The sequence below is a fragment of the Musa acuminata genome, chromosome BXJ3-7 (assembly GCF_036884655.1).
Source record: "Musa acuminata AAA Group cultivar baxijiao chromosome BXJ3-7, Cavendish_Baxijiao_AAA, whole genome shotgun sequence".
Lineage (NCBI taxonomy): Eukaryota > Viridiplantae > Streptophyta > Magnoliopsida > Zingiberales > Musaceae > Musa > Musa acuminata.
In genome coordinates, this window is record NC_088355.1 from 3,639,134 (window position 1) to 3,660,867 (window position 21,734).

The 21,734-nt window shown below is 37.5% G+C and overlaps 4 protein-coding genes across 7 annotated transcripts; 3 read left to right on the forward strand and 1 right to left on the reverse strand.

Moving 5' to 3' along the window:
• Positions 1 to 175: 175 nt before the first annotated feature.
• Positions 176 to 4,126, forward strand: LOC135642999 (transmembrane 9 superfamily member 2-like). The gene is made up of 8 exons (XM_065159493.1): positions 176 to 444; positions 519 to 761; positions 1,193 to 1,233; positions 1,331 to 1,913; positions 2,014 to 2,151; positions 2,228 to 2,384; positions 2,473 to 2,957; positions 3,569 to 4,126. The coding sequence occupies exons 2-8, from the start codon at positions 616 to 618 to the stop codon at positions 3,786 to 3,788; spliced, it is 1,770 nt and encodes a 589-aa protein (XP_065015565.1). The 5' UTR covers positions 176 to 444; positions 519 to 615; the 3' UTR covers positions 3,789 to 4,126.
• A 214-nt stretch (positions 4,127 to 4,340) lies between these two features.
• On the reverse strand, positions 4,341 to 10,399 carry LOC135643000 (uncharacterized). Its single transcript, XM_065159494.1, has 9 exons — positions 10,100 to 10,399; positions 9,737 to 9,845; positions 8,810 to 8,925; positions 8,195 to 8,314; positions 7,995 to 8,084; positions 6,829 to 6,980; positions 5,586 to 5,826; positions 4,852 to 5,081; positions 4,341 to 4,788 (listed from the first exon to the last, which is right to left on the reverse strand). Exons 1-8 carry the CDS (start codon positions 10,355 to 10,357, stop codon positions 4,929 to 4,931), a joined length of 1,239 nt encoding a protein of 412 aa, XP_065015566.1. The 5' UTR covers positions 10,358 to 10,399; the 3' UTR covers positions 4,341 to 4,788; positions 4,852 to 4,928.
• Positions 10,400 to 11,039: 640 nt separating this feature from the next.
• On the forward strand, positions 11,040 to 17,520 carry LOC135642063 (uncharacterized). The gene is made up of 6 exons (XM_065157849.1): positions 11,040 to 11,261; positions 13,416 to 13,506; positions 14,443 to 14,558; positions 15,295 to 15,354; positions 15,466 to 15,531; positions 17,041 to 17,520. The coding sequence occupies exons 1-6, from the start codon at positions 11,205 to 11,207 to the stop codon at positions 17,215 to 17,217; spliced, it is 567 nt and encodes a 188-aa protein (XP_065013921.1). The 5' UTR covers positions 11,040 to 11,204; the 3' UTR covers positions 17,218 to 17,520.
• LOC103990613 (uncharacterized) lies at positions 17,128 to 21,348 on the forward strand. Of its 4 annotated transcripts, XM_009409821.3 has the most exons (5): positions 17,128 to 17,266; positions 17,759 to 17,910; positions 18,431 to 18,572; positions 20,780 to 20,880; positions 20,963 to 21,348. In XM_009409821.3, the coding sequence occupies exons 2-5, from the start codon at positions 17,886 to 17,888 to the stop codon at positions 21,106 to 21,108; spliced, it is 414 nt and encodes a 137-aa protein (XP_009408096.2). In that variant the 5' UTR covers positions 17,128 to 17,266; positions 17,759 to 17,885; the 3' UTR covers positions 21,109 to 21,348. The 4 variants fall into 4 exon arrangements, with proteins under 4 accessions (XP_009408096.2, XP_009408095.1, XP_065013923.1 ...); XM_009409820.3 differs by lacking the exons at positions 17,128 to 17,266; positions 17,759 to 17,910 and having other exon boundaries at positions 18,433 to 18,572; positions 20,749 to 20,880; XM_065157851.1 differs by lacking the exons at positions 17,128 to 17,266; positions 17,759 to 17,910; positions 18,431 to 18,572 and adding an exon at positions 18,593 to 18,697 and having other exon boundaries at positions 20,749 to 20,880.
• Positions 21,349 to 21,734: the final 386 nt, after the last annotated feature.

Here is a 21,734-nt window from a genome sequence, read left to right on the forward strand (position 1 = left end):
TGATTATTCAGGATTAAACTATAAAGACTGATTTAAAATAATTTTCCCCAAATCACTTTTCTATGGTTGATTTATAGAGAATTTTTATTTAGTTGATGTTGTTGTTGTTGCAATCACACCGGCCGGTGGGTGGACTTAAAAGCAGTGTTTGGTTCATTTAGGAGAGCGTTGACGTCCCTTACATCGTTAGTGGATGACCATCGCCTAAACACCCGGCCGAAATAGAGCCCACTGGAAGCTGGCTTTCTCGCCCTTTTTTGTCTCCCCATGCAGCTTTGAGTAGAAATTAATGCAAAGGCTCGGATCCAAATGCCCACCACCGATTCTCGCGCTGGGGCCCCGAGTTTCCTCCCACAAGGCCCGACCTTTCCCTCGATTGATTTTGCCCTTTCCCATGGATCCACCAAACTCATCAAATCAGTTGTTGGATCCTAGTCTGGGTTGGTAAGAACCAGTCTTTCCTTGATCACGAAAGGTCTCATCTTGCTGGAAACTTAGCTCATAAATTTTCGGACCAGGAGGAGAGGTCGGAAATCATTGGTGGTTTAGGGTGGAAAAGGTTGGGGTTTTGTCTAGTCGGGCTTTGGATTTGCAGAAGAGTTTCTAGGTTCGTTAATGGACACGATGAGGGCAGCGTTGTTGTGTGTTTTGATGCTGGCTCCTGGATTTAGGGTTGGAGCTGATGGGCGGGATCATAGATACAAGGAGGGGGATCATGTTCCTCTTTATGCTAACAAGGTCGGACCTTTCCACAATCCGAGGTAATGTGACCTTTCTTTGCCTCTGTTGATCTTTGAATGCTGTTCTTCTTCTTTTGTTTGGGGCGGTCTCGTTGATGGGATCTTGTTTATCAGTTTGCTGCATCACTGGTTCTAAATTAGATCTTCCATCTAATCTTTTGCTTTCCGTATATTTATTTAATATATTGGTTGCTCGATTTCTATTGTCTGGATATTGGGATGTTTATCTCGTTTGGTTTTTGTTAGTTTTACTTTTAAGATATCTGCTTTTTATAGTATGTCTCCAGTTCTTTATATCAACATGACCATTAAGGTGTAGATGCATTGCAGCAATCCTATCATGTTTAACCCTTAATTTTCCTTCTCTTACATCTTATGGGATTTACTATTCAGATTTTCTTTAAATTGTTTGAGTTACTTTTGAATCTGACAGTCTCCTTTGGGACTTGCAGTGAGACCTATAGGTTCTATGACTTGCCATTCTGCTCACCAGGTATGGAAGTTCTGTCAACCAGCAAATTATTTTGCAATAGTAGTTCTTGCTTTGTTGATGTGTTGATTCTCCTTCGTCAATTGTGATTCTATCTCAGATCATGTGACTGAGAAAAAGGAAGCCCTAGGAGAAGTTCTAAATGGTGATCGTTTGGTTGATGCACCGTATGAGTTGAATTTCCGTGAGGAGAAACGATCCAAGTCTCTTTGTAAGAAAGCTTTGTCAAAAAAAGATGTTGAAAAACTCAGAGATGCTGTCTCAAAGGATTACTACTTTCAGATGTACTATGATGATCTGCCTTTATGGGGATTCTTGGGCAGGATCAAGAAGGATAAGACTGACTCGAGCAAGTCCAAATACTTGCTCTTTAAACACATTCACTTTGAAATCCTTTATAATGGTGATCATGTGATAGAAATTAATGTCCAAGCAGACCCAAATTTGTCTGTGGACATCACGGATGATAAGGAAATCAACGTGGAGTTCTCTTATTCTGTATCATGGAAAAAAACTGAGGTTCCTTTTGAGAAAAGGATGGAGAAGTATTCAAAATCATCATTCTTGCCTCATCACTTGGAGATCCACTGGTTCTCTATCGTTAACTCATGCGTAACAGTCCTCCTCCTGACTGGGTTCCTCGCCACTATTCTCATGCGCGTGCTCAAAAACGATTTCAACAAGTGAGAATCAAAAACTTACTATTTTGTATTTTTTGAGTGACACCTTTTTGACCTTTTCTTTTCTGCCTCTCTCGATGATTGATTTGCACCTTTGTCAAAGATATTCTCATGACGAAGAAAGCATTGAAGATCAAGAGGAGACTGGATGGAAGTATCTTAATGGAGATGTTTTCCGATTTCCAAAGAACAAATCTTTGTTTTCATCCATTATTGGATCTGGAACTCAGCTCCTTGCTCTGTAAGAATTCATACTGTACTTTTGCGATTATTTTGGCTTTTCTGATATCATCTAACACTTTATGTTATATAACTAGTACGATATTCATCTTCCTCCTTGCACTTGTTGGAGTATTCTACCCGTACAATCGGGGAGCTCTATTCACTGCACTTGTTGTAATCTATGCTCTTACTTCTGGCATTGCTGGGTACACAGCAACATCCTTCTATATGCAGCTTGAAGGGACTAACTGGGTATGATATTTTTCAAAGGAAAATTAGTCTAATTTTCAGTACACTTCCTGTTTGTGTGAATTCAATATTTTTCCTTCTTAAATTGCAGGTGAGGAATTTATTGTTGACTGGTTGCTTATTTTGTGGACCTCTGTTTTTGACCTTCTGCTTCCTAAACACTGTTGCTATAGTGTATAGTGCCACGGCAGCCTTGCCATTTGGTACTATTCTTGTGATTCTTCTTATATGGGCACTTGTGACCTCTCCTTTGCTAGTGTTGGGTGGTATTGCTGGTAAAAACAGCCAAACAGAGTTCCATGCTCCATGTCGCACCACAAAGTATCCAAGAGAAATACCTCAACTTCCATGGTATCGAAGCGCCATACCTCAGATGATGATGGCAGGGTTTCTTCCATTTAGCGCTATTTACATTGAACTTTACTATATATTCGCCAGCGTGTGGGGTCACAAAATTTATACAATATATAGCATCCTTTTCATCGTTTTTATCATCCTTATCATTGTCACAGCATTTATCACAGTGGCATTGACATACTTTCAGCTTGCTGCGGAGGATCATGAGTGGTGGTGGAGGTAAAGCTATTGAACTTTTCTTCTCTTCTGACTACTGTATAGTACGGATTTAATAAAATAACACATTTTATGATAGGCTTCTTTTTGTTTTAAAGTCGGAAATTATTCTATACTGCAATTTGGCCATTCTTTTATTTTAGGTAAAGATCTAGTGATCAATGTGGTTTCTTAAAGATGTATCATCCGTTTGTCATATGACCATTTAGAGTCATTATAAGTATTTGAATCTGTGTAGGATAGATGTTGCATCGAAGTATTTTTTGAAAGTACTACTTCATCTTATTTCCATTCGGTTAAACAGCTAAGAGCTTCGGTGATAGTTCATAATATATCTCTATGTAGGAGTAAAACATAAAATTTCCTTCCTCTTTTATTTGTCCTTCCTGTTTGTCATTGGAAAATCATCTTATGGTTACTCTGTAAGAAATTTTGATCAATCACGAGGGCACAATCTCCATTAATTTCTCAGTGAATGATAAATGTTTCTGGTTGTATTTTACTACCGAATGAGTACATATACAAGTTTACTTATGTGCTTTCATCTGAGCAAGTTTAAGCCAAATTGTGAACTTGAAACTAACTAATAGCTCTTGTGTTTTGTGTATGTGCAGATCTGTTCTTTGTGGAGGCTCCACTGGTATATTCATTTTTTTCTACTGCATATACTACTATCAAGCAAGATCAGATATGTCGGGCTTCATGCAAACATCGTTTTTCTTTGGTTACATGACTTGCATCTGCTATGGATTCTTCCTCATGTTAGGAACTGTAGGCTTCCGCGCATCTTTACTCTTTGTGCGGCACATATATCAGTCGATCAAGTGTGAGTAGATTATCTTTACCCATGTATGTGAATGCTTCTGAATGTTGTATTTGTCTCCAGAACTCCTGTCTCAAAAGCAGACTGCGACTCGTAAGCATCATTTTGTTTTACGTATTATGAAATTTTAAGAGAGGATGGGTCTTTGCATCGCGACGACGTCGGTCCTTTGCGATCTAAATGATGGTTCAAGGCAAGGGAACAATTGCTTTATTCCCGATGGTAGATCAGTAAAAATTGTGCTTTGAAACATCCTTTTGGACTTGCCAGTTTGTACTAAAATTACTATCCTCAAAGTATTGTGTTTGTAATTCTTAAAAGCATTCAATAATTTGAGCTTTGGCACCAATGTTTCACTGTGATCACTAATGTTTGGTCCCTGGGAACATATGATGATATTTCACCAATAATTCTGATCTATGAGTGGGGTTTTTTCTCTGAGCTATCAATAAATTTTGACTGATGGACAAATTATAATTAAGTACTAACCAATGATATGTCAGTTAACCTAAATAAATCATCACCAATTGCTTACACAGCACAACAAATCTGAGATAGGCAAATACCAACAAAGGAGCCCTTGACTACAAAAGAAACCACTGTCAGAATTGTTGAGCAATTACACCATGGTGAAGAATGAAGCAACTGTTAAGTCTGAGATAGCAACAGATTCCTAAAAAGAATGATAAAGATCCACCATTAAATGTTTCAAACATCTTCAAATGAATTTGCGACTGTACTCATCGTTCGGTATGAAGCACAGGAAACTGTATGCAAATGAATTATCGGCATGGGCAAAATACAGTGCCATCATTAAATTGGTCTCTTCTCAGATGCTAAAGAAAACGATTAAACTTCTTTAAAAGTTTTATCCTCTCTTTCCCTTTCTTTTGTTTGGCCAGTCATCTCCAAAGGGCTTCTTAGCGCTTATGATCAGATTCAATCGCCACATAACCTGCACGATCTTTCTAGGCTTCTTTCTGTGATTGCATGTCTCAGGCTGGAAAACCCCTGTGAAGTAGAAGAAAATTAAGAACAGTTATCAAGTTGAGCTTGGTAGGAAGCATCTGATACCTTTGCTTTCTCCGAATGGATAGATCAGAAGGTATTTTCGACAACGGATGCAAGCCAATAATAGCCAGGAGAATGAGCTACTTCCTGAATAGTCCTGAACCCTGAAGTGTCCTGCAATAATCAGCAATTGTTGGGGATTTCTTTACTAATTCCCATATTTTAGCCGAGTTACGCAACCATTCACGCTCAGTGATGTTCCTTGCAAATGGATGACCATTCATCGACAATATCTGAAGCAAAAAATAATGAGATTTAGAGTACCACACAAAAATCAAGGGACAAGTTCAAAGACTCTAAAAGGTAGGATAGATCAAGCCATATACACTATTTTGCACTCTGGGGACAGTATTACCAAGAAGTACATTTAATTTTAGCACATTATAGTGACTTCCTTGATGAAAAGATTCTCATGCCTGATGGAAAGTATCAGATCTGATTTCTGCATCAGATCAAAGATACTAGGTGGAAAGAACATGGATATCCAGGAAAGTTATTGATTAATCTTTGGCATTACAATAAAAAAAGCACATAGGTTGAGTGATGTAGTCAGGTAAATTTCTTTAATTCTTAAGTAATCCTAAATACAAAAAGTGCAAAAAGAAAACAAGCACCTTGAAATTTCCTCTTAAAACTAACTCCTGATAAAATGTAATGATAGTTAAAAATTTTCAAACATCACATGTAAACTTCACATAACTTAAGGAACAATGAATTAAAGGGATAAAGAATATTACTTCATCTCGTAGCTTCCCTATCATTGAAAGATAGCTTTCAAACTGAGGTTTTCGTAAGTTGTGTTGAACTTTCATAGGAAGTAAAAACAAGTATGGTTGCTCAGAATCTAAATCCTCTGCCGTTTTGTTCAGGGAACTAGTTCTGCTGTTGTTGACTTTGAAAGAGGAGGAACCAAAGAATTTCAGCAAAGCCTTCCGCACCAGCAAAGTCTTGGAAGGTGCTAAATCCTTATTTTGTAGTCTGCCAAAATCATATACATGTCCTGAGTTACCAGTTAAATCATATGATATCGGAATCTATCAGCGACACAAGGGAAATAAAGACTGCAGATTTGTAGGATATGTTATACATGCAGAGTAGAGAACATTGTTTAAAGTTTAAACCATGGCTAACAAACAAATAACAGCTTGTGAAGTGGGTTAAATCAGTTAACCAAATTTGAAAAGCCTTGGAAAACTATCATCACCATCAACACTAGAGACGACGAAAATAAGTTAAAGGTTAAAAGAAAATTGTTACTTATAACAGAAACCATGTATCAATATTTTTCTTAATTTTCCAAACTTCCCACATATCAGGCTGCCCCCTCATCTAAGTGAAATCTAAGAAAAATGGGCAGCTCATAATTCATTGCTTAATATCATCATCCTTGGTAAGAAAGATCTGTCTAGCAAGGTCTGCAATTTCGTACCGTACCGGAGTTTCGACGTTCGCTCGGTACGGTACGAAATTGTATACTGAGCGGTATACCGTTTGGTATACCGCTCGATATATATATATATATATATATATATATATATATAACTCGGCAACGTCGCCGAAGCTAATTATGGCTATAAAATTACACTCAGAATATATATTAAACAACATTAGAAACCAGCTCTGGCCGTATAAGTTATGCTTTCATCTTAATGTTTATCCATGTTACAGCTCTTTAATCTCTGGACCATCATTTACTATGAAGAAATCTAGCATCATATATTTAATGGATATGCCTACACATAAAGTTTCTATAGGTATTACTTTAAGTGATCATACAATATTTCTGGAATCTGATTGACATCTATTTAAGATTAGGTAAATAACCTTTAAACACTAGACATGTTCAAGTTTCAATGAACAAGATGCAGCAAGTTGAAATCAGCAAAATCATAAAACAAGCAATTCCTTCCCATTAAGGATAAGGATAGGTCCTTTAGCATATAGAAAAAGCTGAAGAACAGCTAGGAATATAATTCTTACTTAGAATGAACAAAAACAGGGGCAGCCAAGAATTCTTCGCTTGTAGCCTGATCATTTCCTTTGTTTTCCTTATCTAGTCCAGAATTAGAACGTTGAGTATAAGCAGATGTCAGTAAAGATGGGTCCGGTATCCCATGCTTTAATAAATCAACCTGTGAATACATGGGAGAAAATAGACATTGTGGCTAAATAAGAACTCTCTAGATAAAACAGTCTGAAGAAAGAAAGTAGAAGATATAAACTAAGTTACTAAGCTATTTAAACACGTTTGCCACGACAGAATAACACAAGAAGTCAGAAGTTTTGCTGACTGGAAAAAACCATTACACATAGTAAACAAGCAGAAAAGTGATTGGTCCACCTGACTAACATAAGTCATCAACGAGATGAAGTTTGTTAGCATTAGGGTACACAGCACGCTTATCAAAATATTGAAAATTGAGAAAAGGACAGAGGGTGCCTAACAAACAAGGTCATGTCACTTTACCATATATAAGACAAACTAAGAATGACAACACGGCGGAAAGGCATAAAACATTTCTTTCTAATTACCTAATCTTGGAGAGAGTATTTGTGAAGAACAGCCCTCATGTCAATGAGTTTGGAGTTCCAAATGTAAATTTCCATCAACAGTGTATAATGGAGCATGCATTATCTTCATTTTCAAAGTAGCAATTATGCCACTAGATCCTGCCATCAACCCCTTGATATCCAAGTGAAGTTTTCTTTTTCTTGTATTGGTGCTCTATGAGGAGCTTAAAAGAACGGGAAGCAAAATGATATCCCTCCTGAACCAGTATTGATCTAATGAAATTTTTTTGCAACAACATAATTCTCAAGAAAACAACCGAAAAAATTAAGCAACCATTTATCACTACAATTATCTCTGAGGTGGATATTTATGTTTTTCCAAGCTCATTTGTAGCAATGCAGAAGGGCATAAATCATTGTCACTTTTTAGTAGATCTAAATATGCTCTTTAATTGTTAAGAAAAGCATGATCAGCATCAAGCATTTAGTTTATAAATGCTTACATAACTCAAAATAAGTCATACTGAGATATGATTTTTTAGTTGCTCACAACTAAATTCACGTATCAGGTAAGCATATGAAGCGCTTCATAAAAAATCACCATAGTACTTTAAAGATAAGAGTGTATACCATACCGTAAGCATAAGCTGCCACATGTTGAATTCATGAATTCCTTCTGAGACAACCAACAAAACATTACAAACAGATGCTAGAAACACGCCAAGCTAAATAATTGCTTGCAGCACCAGAAAATATAACTGCTGGTCAGGTACCATCAAAGAAATAAAGATGTATAAACTTTTAAATAAATGAAATGGATTTGTTTCTAAAGCACCTGAACCCCAAGTAATTCATGGGCTAAATCTGCTGATAAGGCCTCTCCATTTAAAACAGAAATGGCAGATGAACCATCAGGCCTCATCATATCAACTAATATAGAAGGGCTGAATATTGGCTGCATATGAAGTAAAAAATGTGCAATGACAAGAATAAGTACGTGTAGGTAAAACATATAAGTTAATGATCAACATCAGTAGTATACTACGTGTTATTAGTTTCCCAAGGGAAAATTAGGTGAGAAATGTGCTTGTCAAAAAAATTCTAAAAGGCTAATAAGGAGCAAAATATCTACTTCTAGAACAAAACTCATGCAACCACAGAACAAGCCTTTAAAATTCTACTGGATTTTATGAAACTTTACATAATGAACCCACTTTAAAGAACCCTGACGTACCACTTCAAGAGGTTGAAGCAGTAAATATCACTAAATGGCAGCAAGGAAGAAAAAATGGAAGGAATAAGAATAAAACAATTGTTTACAAATTCAGCTTAAGGCCACCCTGGCATCAATTGGATCTTGTAAGGAATTACAATGGCCAAAAATACATAACAAATGGAAAAATATTACTTATTGAAGCATCTTAATAATTAAAAATTTTAACTTAGTAACCTGGGCATCAAGAAGTATAAGTCGTTCAGCTGAAACCCTTAATTCAATTGCCGTGGTACAGTGCTTCGCCATTGCCCTAGTTTCATCAGAGTGTGTAGCAAAAGGTGGTAGCATTCCTGCAATTTAGTGTTTTTGGCTCTTAGTAAACAATCTGTGCTATGCACAGATGAACATACAAGATAAAACACATACACATGCATACTAGCAAAAATAAAATAAGTTCCACCGAGTAAAATATTGCTCATGCTTGTTAAACAAAAAGTAGTTTTATCACAAAAGCAGCTCTAGATTGAAGAATGAAACCAATAGTTGACCATATAAGATGGCTGACACTGTTAAAGATACAATAAGCTGTACATTTTTTAACAATAACTGGTATGAGTAATATTATAGGGAGGACTGCCTATTTCAGGATTTGGAAAACCATTTCATGTTCAGCCAAAAAGGCCTCACAATTACTTATTTAACTGTAGCAGAAGCCACTCTTTTCACATGCTAGAGTGGTTCTCCATTCATCACAGGAGACCCCATTTTATATGTGGGGAAAAGCTAAAATTTATAGCCAATGCAATGAATAAATCTTGACAAACAGTACTCTCCGTTAGCTGGTGTACTGTTTTGATTTCTACAGGTGTTGTGCAAAAGGTTCCTAAATGTAGAACTACAAGGATTAACAACCATTATCTTGGTATTTAAAATGAAGTGTTTTCTTGGATCTATAGAATGCCCTATGTTAATTCTTTCAATTAACCATCTTATTTGTTAGAAATTCAAGTATATAAGAAAAGCTAAGCATCATTTTTTATATTTGAAAGGTAATAACCGCTTGCTTTTGCCAAAAAAAAAGGAAGTTTCCTTCCTCAACCACCAGCAACTATTCTTCACCTGCACAAATGAGGTTTGTATAAGTCATAAGAGTGACAGTACCTGGCGAGCTTCCGTCAAAGCCATAAAGTTCATTCATGATAGTTGATTTGCCAACTCCAGGTGGACCAATGATTCCAATCACAGTGAAATCGGAATTCTCGGTCAAAAACTGCGTGGAACAGAAAGAAAGCGATTACAGGCTTGCAAAACAGAATTTTCTCAGTATTTCTTATGCTCCTAACAAAAATCCTCGAAGGCACACAAAAAAGAACAAAAAGTTGTCCAAGGAAAAAGCATCATATTTGAAACTTCATCGCATTATGCTAGAGTTCCTCTCTAATGACCACGTTTGAGACAAAACCTCATCTTTGTTCTAGGGCTAAAAAGGAAGAGTAGGAGGAACGGCAATGCGAAAAAGCGAACCGGGAGGATCCGATCAGTGTGGAACTCCCAGGATTCGGAGAATAGGTTGAGGGAGCCGGGCTGGGCGGCGTTACGGGACCGGTGGACGACGGCGGAGGGGTCGTCCTCGCGGCCCAACCTTTGAGCAGCCGCGGCACCGGCTGGCTTGGCGAGGAGGATCTTGGGAGGAGGCGGAGGAGGAGGAAGGCCCGAAGAAGACGAGGAGGAGGAAGAGGAAACTGTAGGACCCCCGGAGGAAGGCGGCGCTCCGCCCGCCATCGGTGAGCGACCAAATCCGAGTCCAGACTCGGAAACTTCCACGATGGAAACTGGTCATACGCAGCATTTGTTATCGGATCGAATCGAGACTGGGTGGGTTGGTATTCGGATCCGAATCACAACCCGGCCCGTTATAAAATTAAGATTATACTGGGCCCCATCACCTGTATGACAGGGAAAGTACACTTCCTGCCTCGGCGACGACAGGCGAACTCCACTTGTTCCGTCACGGACCGTTTCCCTCTCCACGAGAAAATGTTTTTATTTTGTTGTGTGCGCGTGAACGCAGAGGGAGGAAGTGTTTTATTTACGTCATACGTGAGACCCCCATACCTTTCCCATCTGCTCCCCTCCCCTCCCCTCCACGAGAAAGTGTTTTCCTTTCTAACGTATAAGACGAGAAAGTGTTTTCATTCTTGAACAGCCCAGGCCAGCTCACAAGGGAGGACGCGTTCCCCACGGTCCGACCAACGAAGCTGACGCACACAAAAACTTCAATCGGAAGCATATGCGAACGCTTCTACGCATGATAGCCATCGGATACGAATCTACGATCCACTGACGCGCGTAAGAGCCGTTCGATTAGCAAGGGGGCTCATGCAGCGCGCATGCGTTCGCATGTACTTCCTATATGAAGAATTCTAAGACTCCGGTCATAGCTTGCTTCCTCCGCAATCAATAAAAATAACGAAGAAAAAAGAAAACTTGGGTTCCAACAGCTTCTTCTTCCTCGCCATTCCTCGCCATTCCATTCCCGATCGAGCCGTTCAGGCTTCTCAGCTACAAAACCTTGGAGAGAGAGAGAGAGAGAGAGAGAGAGAGAGAGAGAGAGAAACGATCCTGTGACATGGGACAAGCCTTCCGTAAGCTCTTCGACCGATTCTTCAGCCCCGTGGAAATGAGGGTATTCCTCTCTCTATGTTTTCGATATGACACTTCCACCGTTTCCGAATCGATTATTTCTTGTCCTGTTCAATAAATCCTCAAGAATTTTCTTTTTATCACCGGCTTCAATTTTCCTTTTATTCTTGGACATAAGGGCGCACGAATTTTCACAATTTTGTTTTAGATTGTTTTCTTTTCCTTCTTTTCAATTTAATTGAATGCTTGTGCGCGTCTACATATATCCGAGGATCAAAACCTAGGAATTTGCAATTAGTACCTGTGCTTTGAAGGATTTTGCTCTGTTTTGACCTTCGAAACTTCGTTCGTCTAATGATTGAACATCCTCCATTTAATCTAATTTTGCGATTTGTTTTTTAGTCCATTATAAGGATGGTAAGTAATTATGGTCTACCTGTCTTGGACGGATCGAATATGTGCATGAACCTTGTCCTTGAAATCCTCAGCCCTTATCATGCTGCGGGAGGGTCATTGAATGAAAGCTTAGGGTTTAGGTAAGCAATTAACCTTTTCAACATTTTTATCTAGAGCTAGTTGGTTCTTCCTCCCGCATGCATATACATGCTGTAATCGGCTGAACGTCTAAGAGTATGCTAACTGGATTATAATTATGAAATAAAACGCACAATGACGAACACCTTTGTGTAAGCTAAGTTTGGATGCGTAGGTCCTTTCACTTCTTCTCAATGGTGAAATAAGACCAGGCTCATAAGTTTTATCACTCCATATAGGAATACAGTAGTACAGAGATGAATCACTTCTATGATAACTTTACCAAGGACTGTCATCCAACGGCACTTTTTTTGTGGTAGTTGATGGATGAATTATTTCTATGATAACTTCACTAATGACTATCATCTAACTACAGTTATTTTGCATTAGATGAGACAAGAATCTTTAACAGAAGGGTGGCCTAGTGCATGAGGCTCCTACCAATCTATGGTATAGGGAGGGTCAATTTTGAGCAGCCTTGCACTTCTTGCATGCTCAAAAGCTATTTTCATGGTTCAGAACTTTGATACTCAAGTCACACCAAAGTCGTGTTATCACGGTGCTTGCTTTGAATCCTCACTTTCAGAAGAGATGATGGTATTGATATTGAAATTTGGTTTTACTGAAGGTTAGCAATCTCGATTACTGAACCCATGTCCATCCATGGCTGGACTGGTATGGGTTTGATCAGTTCTGGTGTACAATGTGTTAGTACGTCGAAATGTACCATGGTACTGTTAGGGGAGGGAGAGGAGGATAGGAAGGAAAAACAAAAAGAGCAAGAAGAAGGAATAAGAAGATGAGAGAAGGAAGAAAAAGGAGGAAGAAGAGGAAGAAGAAAGATGGGTAGGAGCAAGAGGAGGCGGATGAGGAGGCAGAGGGGGAGGTGTGCTGGAGCGAGCGGCAGGTGGTGGCTATGGGAGTGACGACGGGTTATGTTGAGGAGCTATGTTTCCGCTAGCCGAACCCTTGCACAGGGTTAAAAGAAAAAAAAAATATATCTACTGAACCAGACTGGACCACCTGGTTTGGTTTGGTCTAGCATACTGGTTGACTATCAAATCAGTAAATACCGATCGAACCTTTCTCAACAGGTGGGTTTGGCATTCCATGGTTTTATCAAAAGGAATAAAAATAATTATTTTGTTTGTGAAAAGCTATAGAATGTTAACTTTGGATTATTAAGTGAGGTGAAAACATTTGAAATTAGTTTGACATGTAGTCATGTACTAAGAGTATATATAAAATCATTGATAGTACAGAATCTTCAGACTACAGGTCCATAGGAGGTAGGCATAGACAAAAGACAACTTGTTAGGAACATTAACTGGGATACTAGTACTTGAACCATGCAGAGAAATTGTCCATAATAGAACTTTCTCATCAGAAAGGACCCAACAAAAATAGTTCCTAACACTGGTTTGTTGTGTTATTGTTGAGTTGTATCTGTGCATCTGAAATATTAGGATATAACGGGACTTCCTAAACTAGATAAATTATCATATGCTTTGTTTTTCTTCTGAATTCAAGTAATATGTGTCAATGCTGGTTCCATTTGCATTTGGAATCTAGAACCACAGTCTTCAGTTTTTGTGTGAACTTATATTTATTATGATTAATAGATGCTGGTGGTCAATTATGCCAAATTTTGTACTTTTTTTAGGTTGTGATGTTAGGATTGGATGCAGCTGGTAAGACGACTATCCTGTACAAATTGCACATTGGAGAAGTTTTATCAACAGTTCCAACTATCGGTAAGTGTCCCATGCTTTGCTTCCAAGTAGAAGAGTTATTCTCTAGGAATTGCCTAGCACCATCTTTGTTTGTTGAATTGACTAGGAAGTGATGTATGGAAAGATTATATTGCAGTCACCTCTAGACATTGCAGAAAATGTAAAAACACTGAACATACAAATGGTTTCTAGATCAATCAGTTTCAGAAGTTTGTAACTCTCGTCCTTAAAATGTCGTTCTCCTGTCAAGGTAGAATTCTCATGAAACATGATTAGTGATTTGGTCTCCAGGGACAAGCATAACTACAAAGTAGAACATCTGTTTTCCCTGCATTTCAGCATTTGCAATGTCAGTGTAACAATAGGTTCACTCGTCCTAAATGTAATTTAAAACAGTACTTTTGGGAACCGATGAATTGCTGTTAAGCATCTTACATAACACTAATAGTTGATGTTATTGGAATAAAGAGGATAAGAAAAGAACTCCCCTGAAGCTTTTTAATAGTTTTTTCTCTATAATTTTCGCCTCGCATTATCAGAACACTGATATATTACATAGTCATCTTTCATTCAATTGACTATATCTTTTCTGGTCTCAAATTTTGTCCTGAACATTCTAAATACAATAAATGCAACTGTAACCAAAGCTCTACCTCTACCAACCTGAGACTGGTTGTGACATCTTTTCTAAGGTTAAGTTTCATAAGCAATTGGTTATTAGAACAGGCCAAGAAAACATGGAATTGTAAGAATATAGTTTCTGTGGTTCTGTTATATTTAACACTAACATAACCATATGTAAGTCCTTTTATGTTTTTCTGCAGTTGGTTCATGAATTATTTACTACTCTTTGTTTATGAATTGCCTATTTGGAAACTATGTTTTGACAACCATGATTCTCTGATCCTTGACCTCCATGTTTGATCTTGTTTTTTCTTGTATTTTGTTTTGTTTTAGGTTTCAATGTAGAGAAGGTTCAGTACAAAAATGTGGTATTTACAGTTTGGGATGTTGGTGGACAAGAAAAATTAAGACCCTTATGGAGGCATTACTTCAGCAATACTGATGCACTGGTAAGATTTAATAATTTCTATGTTTTGGTTCTTTTTTTTCTGTATTTGGTCTATTGGTTCTATACAACTCAATTACATCATGATTTCTTTTAAGTGTTGTAAGGGATTGTGTCTATTTTATCTTTATGAATTGAGGTCTGGCCGATTGTTTTCTTGTGGTAAATCTCATGTTTCTGGCTGGCATTTTTACATGCATCTCTTGTAATTTCAGTCTTGTGGATGCATGTTTGTCAGTTTCATTCTGATGTATTCAGTCAGTTCTCAAATTGTTTCTGCTCTAGCTTCTAGATCCCTTTGTTCCTACATCAACAAAATGCTAAAAAATATGCTTATTGTTAATCATATGTGCATTTGGGTCCATACCTCACAATGTTACCCTTATGAGCTCATACAGTTTTTATTTATTTTTTCCTGGTGTCTAATTGCTAAATAATATTTATATGTATAGTCAGACTAGGGTGAATAATTGAGAATGCCTAGTTTGACAAACTTGCCTATAGTCTTTAGTTTAGTTTATTATGATGTATCTGTTTAGTTTATGACTATGTATGGGATGTCTCAATATTCTTTTGGAAAGGACTTTTTGGAAATCTCATTTTGGTTGCATCATGAAAATTATTAGTCCCAATTTACATCATTTTGACTGATCTCTTGAGTCATAGATTCACTTTATATGAATGGTGTTACATCTAAGAGCTTAGAGTTCTGAATTTGTTAATCGATATTTTGCTTGCAGATCTATGTTGTGGATTCCCTAGACAGAGAAAGGATTGGAAAGGCCAAAGAAGAATTTCAGGTCTGGAGTATGATTATTATTCCACAAGTCATTGCAGTTTAGCTCTCTTCTTCTGAAAATTCTAACCGATGATTTTAAGTTTAAGGTGATATTGTATGGCTTTTCTTTCAGGCTATTATCAGGGATCCTTTCATGCTGAGTAGTGTCATATTGGTATTTGCCAATAAACAGGACTTGGTAAGTTGACCACCTACATTTCCATTAATAGAACATAGTATCTGTTAATATTATCAGAAGCTTACCATGTCATTGTTATTCAAAATCACTTGTTGATGGTTCTCCCTTTCATTTTGGAACAAAAAGGTCAGATCTTCACCTGTTCCTTTTTACAAAATGTGTAAATTATGTAAATAAGAAAAGAGGGACTTTGCACAAACGGTTTTATAGTCTCAAGATATATCTTAGCCAAAGGAAAACGTCTTATCAAATAACCAAGACAATATCTACTCACCAGATGAATCCTTGCAACGAAAACCACTATTCGTCTATGTCATCCTGCTTGCCTGAACTTCTTCCTCCTGCATCACATCTTCAGTACTGCTGCTGCAACAATCCAAGCATATTTTTTCTTTTATTTTACTATTTCTGCATGCACAAAAATATTTTTTTTTCATATCAAACTCCTAGCATGCTGTACTATGTGACTAGTCAATTTCAGCAATATAAGTCTTGAAATGGACTTCTTATGCTAAGGATGCCAATGAGACCTTGTCCTGACCTTTTAACGACATGACAAGTACATGGCATGTTGAAATTTTTGAAAATTCTTGTAACCACTTTATTGCTTCTTTTGTGATTTAGGATTGTTCAAGTTTACCATCCTGTCGACTGTAAAGCAGTTCACGTTCTAGATTTTGGTTATTGTCTAAGTTGAAATCCTCCTTTGAGTCTTCCCCTTGTTGTTTGAACTATACTTTAGACCGAAGGTGTCTGTCAAATTCTGATTTGCTGAAGCATCTTGGGCCTTTCTTATTCATGGCTATCACCTAAATTGATGCTAATTTTAAAATGTACAACCCTTTGAACTTGCTCTTCTAATTCTACCATATGTCCCAACCGCATTTGGTTCTACTTTCACCTGGATGCTGGCAACTTCCCAATAGTCAGCACTGTAACAATTGACTGCTGGCAGATGATGTTCTTTGGTCTCTTCAAGCTGCAAATCTAGGACTGTTCTGCAAACCAGGATTTTGTGGATGCATAACATAATGCCATCCATTTTTGTAGTGATCATCGTGGTGTCCTTTACATTGATACTTCTGAAGAGAACAAAGATTTAAAAGGATTGTCATGGTTAAGCCTGATTATTTGTTTACCATCATTTTTCCTTTGTCTCGTATAAGGAAAAAAAGAAAAGACATACAGGAGCTGTTCACGAGAAATGTGTATAAAATTAATATTAGAACCTTGTTAAAAATTATCACAAACAAAAGCCAACACATGTTTCACTGTTACAACTTACTACCTGTTGCTTTTTCTGTCTTTCCATGTGCCATTAAAGTTTAAACTTAGTGAGAGCTTCTTATTATTTTTGCCCAGTTGGTCATGAGTTTTCAATGTTATATTCTGATCTGGTGTTCAAATCTATCTGGGTAGTGACAACTTTCATCTGAAAATATGTTTGTTGCAGTAATATTATATTTTAGTTAGTTCCGTTCTGAAGAATAATTATTCTTTCTCTTTCAGAAAGGGGCAATGACTCCAGTGGAGGTATCTGAAGGGCTGGGTCTATATGATCTGAGAAACCGAACTTGGCATGTCCAGGAGACCTGTGCTCTTTCTGGCGATGGACTCTACGAGGGACTGGATTGGCTGGTCACGGCTTTGAAGGAGCTGCAAGTCTCTGGACGACATATTACTTGAATCGGCAGCTCCAAGTTGTGTCGACAAACTTGATACTGAAGAATAAACTGTATGGTTTCTTGTTTCTTCAGTATCTTTGGTTTTGTAATTATAGGTGATGTTCTCTTGACTAGTATTCTGACAAATGAGTAATCCGGACTCATTGTCAATACATAATGACTGTCTGTTCTACTGATTTATTCCGACTCGTAGATGACTTGATTTTGTTCAGAAAAAAAGGGTAGGTGTCTGTGCAAAGGGCAAAAGAAAACAATACATCCAGAAAAAACAACCCTTGAGCTGTGCATTTTTTTTCTCCTCTTATTTCAGATTGTTCTCTGTTTGTAAAACTCTTCATAATTTGTTTAGTGCATATATATACACATTAGAAACAGTGTTGGAGATCTGTAAATTACATAATTGGGGTGTGCCTTAATCTAGTTTCCCCATAACCTAGCTGACAAACAGTCAGGGATAGTTGCAAATCTTAGAAATGCTTTCCTTAAATGATATTAAATATCTTTTGATGCTTTGATGACTTGGTTCTTGGACTTTTTGGCAGGCAAGAAAAGTTTTCTGTAGCAGATTACCAGAGCACTTTGGACCCATCCTATGTTCATCTTAACTATGCTGGTGTAAAGGGAGAACAGTTAACTTGTGAATTGTTCTGGCATTCCTACATTTAAGTGATGCAGGAATGCAATATGAACATAGGTGGTGTCCTTGTCCTTCAGCCTAAAGAATTATTTCTTTTTCATATATATATATATATATATATATATATATATATATATATATATATATATATATATATATATATATATATATATATATATATATATATATATATATATATATATATATGTTATAATGCAACATTGTAGTTTTCTCTGTGGTACTTTTCTCCTGTCATTGATAAAAAATTGTTACCCTCATTATGATTCTAAAGTTACAAGCTATGACCACACAATTCACCTTCAAGATGGAAAACTGCTACCTGTTATCATTTTATCACTAATATATATAATGCATATGTTGAAAGTAGTGATTGATCCATAGAATTAAGAAGGATGATGAAAAATTAATATGGTTATATTAAACATGTTTAACTCTCATAATTTGGATCAAATTGTAAACCTATATTATTATATCAGCTAACCAAATACTAAAGACGAGGTAAAAGCGCAGCCTAATTGACTCTGGTTGATTCGGTTTGGTTTGGGTTGGGTTGCAGATCGCAATTTGATCGGGCTAAGATTGGGCCGGCCCATCTTCTCAATCTATAAATATACGAGCGCGTCCGCGATCCGATCTGCTTTCTTGCTTCGCGAGGGTTGTTTCCTCCGGTACGTCAACAGAGCAACCCAAGTAGAGAGGTGAGATCCTTTGGCTCTCGAGTTGTCTTCTATCGTTGAGATACTTTTTAATGCGCTGATTGCTTCTTGGCTTTCTGATTTCCCTTTCGATGGTCTGGAGAGATAGGGGCTTTCATTCGTTCCTGGTTATTGAACTGCTCTAAGATTTCATGTTTAGTTTGTCTCTTGAATCGTATTCTGTGGGTGAGATACATTTTGATGACACATTGGTTCTTGGCTTTCTAATTTCCTCTTTTGATGGTGTGGAAGATTAGGGTTATGATTCTACCCTGGCTGTTCTCGCCGCTTGCGTTGTCGCTTGAATAGTCTTCTGTTGATGGGATGCTTTTGATCGTTTGATTGATTCTTGGCTTTCTTGTTTTCTGTTTGACGGTGTGGGTGCCAGGGTTTTGATTCTTTCCTGGTTATTCTTGTGCTGTTCCCAAGTTTCCACCTTTGCATTGTCTCCTAAATCGTCTTCTGCTGATGAGATATCGGCTTTCTAATTTCTTTTTTGATGGTCTGGGGTACCAAGGTTATGATTCTGTCTTGATTCCCAAGATTCAATGCTCGCATCGTCTCCTGAATTGTCTTCTGCTGATGAGATGTTTTCTGATCGCCCTATCGCCTCTTGACTATATGATTTGTCTGAAGAGTCAGGGTTTTGATTCTTTCCTGATTTCTCTTTAGCTATTCCAATATTCCATGCATGCATCTTTGATTTGATTTCTTTTTTTCTTTTTCTTTTTCTTTTTCCCGCATCATCTGGTGTTTGGGCTGAAATATCGCCTCAACTGCAGCTTTGTACTATAGTTTCTGTCAATTCTTTGACTTAAAATAGAAAAAGGCTCAAACTGGAAATATGTTAATCGGGTAAAATCTTATTGCCCTGGAGGAATATTATTCTCGCTGTTCTTGAGGTTATTGAAACAAACTACCCATAGTATAAGTGGGATCGAAGGCGAGGATGCCATCTAGATATAGCTTTCTGAACAACTACTTCAAAGGAAGTACTTTTTTGCTAAGATCCTGTTTGAAATTCTAGATTGTATTGTCAACTGTTATCCAACCCATCTTTGATATTCACTTTTACAGAGATTTTCCGGTGAACAAAAAGGTTTATCTTGTCTATATGTTAGCAGATTGTCATATTAAGGTGACATGGCTGCAACTCAGGTGAAAATTGGATGGGGATTGATAGAGTTTAACCTGGTGTTTATTCCGACGTGTGTTGATGCTGTCTTTAAACTGACACAACCATATGCTTGACCTGAGTACAGTTTGCATTGCTTTTTTTTTTTTCTGTTTGATAGAACCCTGGGGGGCTGGCATAAGAGGTGTTATTGCCTAAGAATCTGGGACATACATGTTGTCTCGAAGGAAAGGTGACAAGAAGATTAAAAGGTAGGCTGGGGAGGAGAGGAAGGTAGAATGTGGTAAAGAAGCATTGGTGATGGGGTAGGGAAAGATTGTGTTTGAAGCGGGGTTTGTGCACTTACATTGTAGGTCAGGTTGGATCCATTAACACTTGTATCCAGGCTTTGTCTGCAGGTTGGTTGTGTTGGGGTTTTTCTAAGCCATAAGTGACCCAATTCAACAAAAATCTAAACCCAAGCCTGCTGAATATAACGTTTGGTTGGGTTGTTTCCAGGTTAGTCTGCCTTTTGCAGACTGCAAAAATTTTGTTAAAATTTGACTTGAGATGATCCGAATCTTTACAAAATCAGCTGGACTGGTCCTGTTTATTTAAAAATTAGGTGTGGGTATGAGTTTGTTGGTGATTGCTACCCTGACTGGCTGAAGAAAGGAGTGTGGGCAATGTAGTGTTTGAGTCCAATTTCACTCCTTTTTTCAAAAAGACATGCTTCAATTTCTATTAAATGATTATTTTTGGCCCTCCATTTTCTCATTGAAATTATGGGATTTGTGCTGGCATTTCTAGTATGAGTTCTTGTACTTTTGCTCTGTAGAATTTATCAATGGCAGCAGATTAAGTGTCATGGGAGTGTATTTTCCAAAAGGATGCTTAAAATGTTCTGTGTGATACTTGTCTAATCCTTGTTGTTTAACTAAAATAGCTGCTTTGTATAGTATCTTTTACTTCCCTAATTTTTTGCTCTAAATTCTTGCTTATCTCTTTCTTTTTTTCTTTTTCTCTTTTTCTTTTGCTCAACTTTTCATTCTTATAATTACCAAGAACTTGGAGTCTTTGGAACTTGGTGCTGCAGTTCAAACATGGCAACAGGCAAAATTATCGGAGCTATTGTTGCATCCTTTGCAGTCTCATATGCATGTGATACGCTGATCTCTGATGGAAAGATATTTGGTGGTGAGTTAAATCATACCATAAATAGAGCTTTAAATCAAATTTGGCAAAGCTAAATTTGCCCCTGCATTTTTTTTAAAACCAGGTACAACTCCGAAAACTGTCTCGGACAAGGAATGGTGGGAAGCAACTGATAAGAAGTTCCAGGCCTGGCCTCGCACCGCTGGACCACCGGTTGTGATGAACCCCATTAGCCGGCAGAACTTTATCGTCAAGTCATCTGAATCCTAAAGTGAATAACACAATGCAGGTTTTATGGTCTAAAATGATTAGGTCATTACTTGCGGGTGATGCGCTGTTTTGAGAAAGTATTTTATGTTTCCATGGATTGATGGAGATGTTATGAGCAGCCTTTTACGATATTTCCATAAGCTGTAATAATTTTCATGAGACCGCCATCTGGGACATGTATGCAACTATATTTCTTGTGGGTTTTACATTGAGAAATAAGGACACTGATCCATTCTTGAAGTCGGCATAATTTCAGGTCCGGTCATCCGAGATGACCCATTAAAACTACATTGCAGGGTGACATGAATTCTGTGGAAATTGTAACTTGTGGAATCTGTTAGTCTTGCAATCTGTTTGACTTGAGTTCTACATGTGATTGAGATTTATACTTATTTTGAAGAAATGATTAAGATATTGTAGTTGGCTTTGATGTGAACCTGGACGAAAGTTGTTACTCTGTAGTACCTCAAACCTTGAGTCTCTCGACTCTAATGCAAAATTGCAGTAACATGCTGTTCTTAATCAAATGTGATTAAAGACTATCCCTTTGAAAAATGTTTCAAAAGGTCAATTAATATATTATTGTCGAGGTATAGTCTCGGTTAAGCGTGAGGAGACAGATGTTG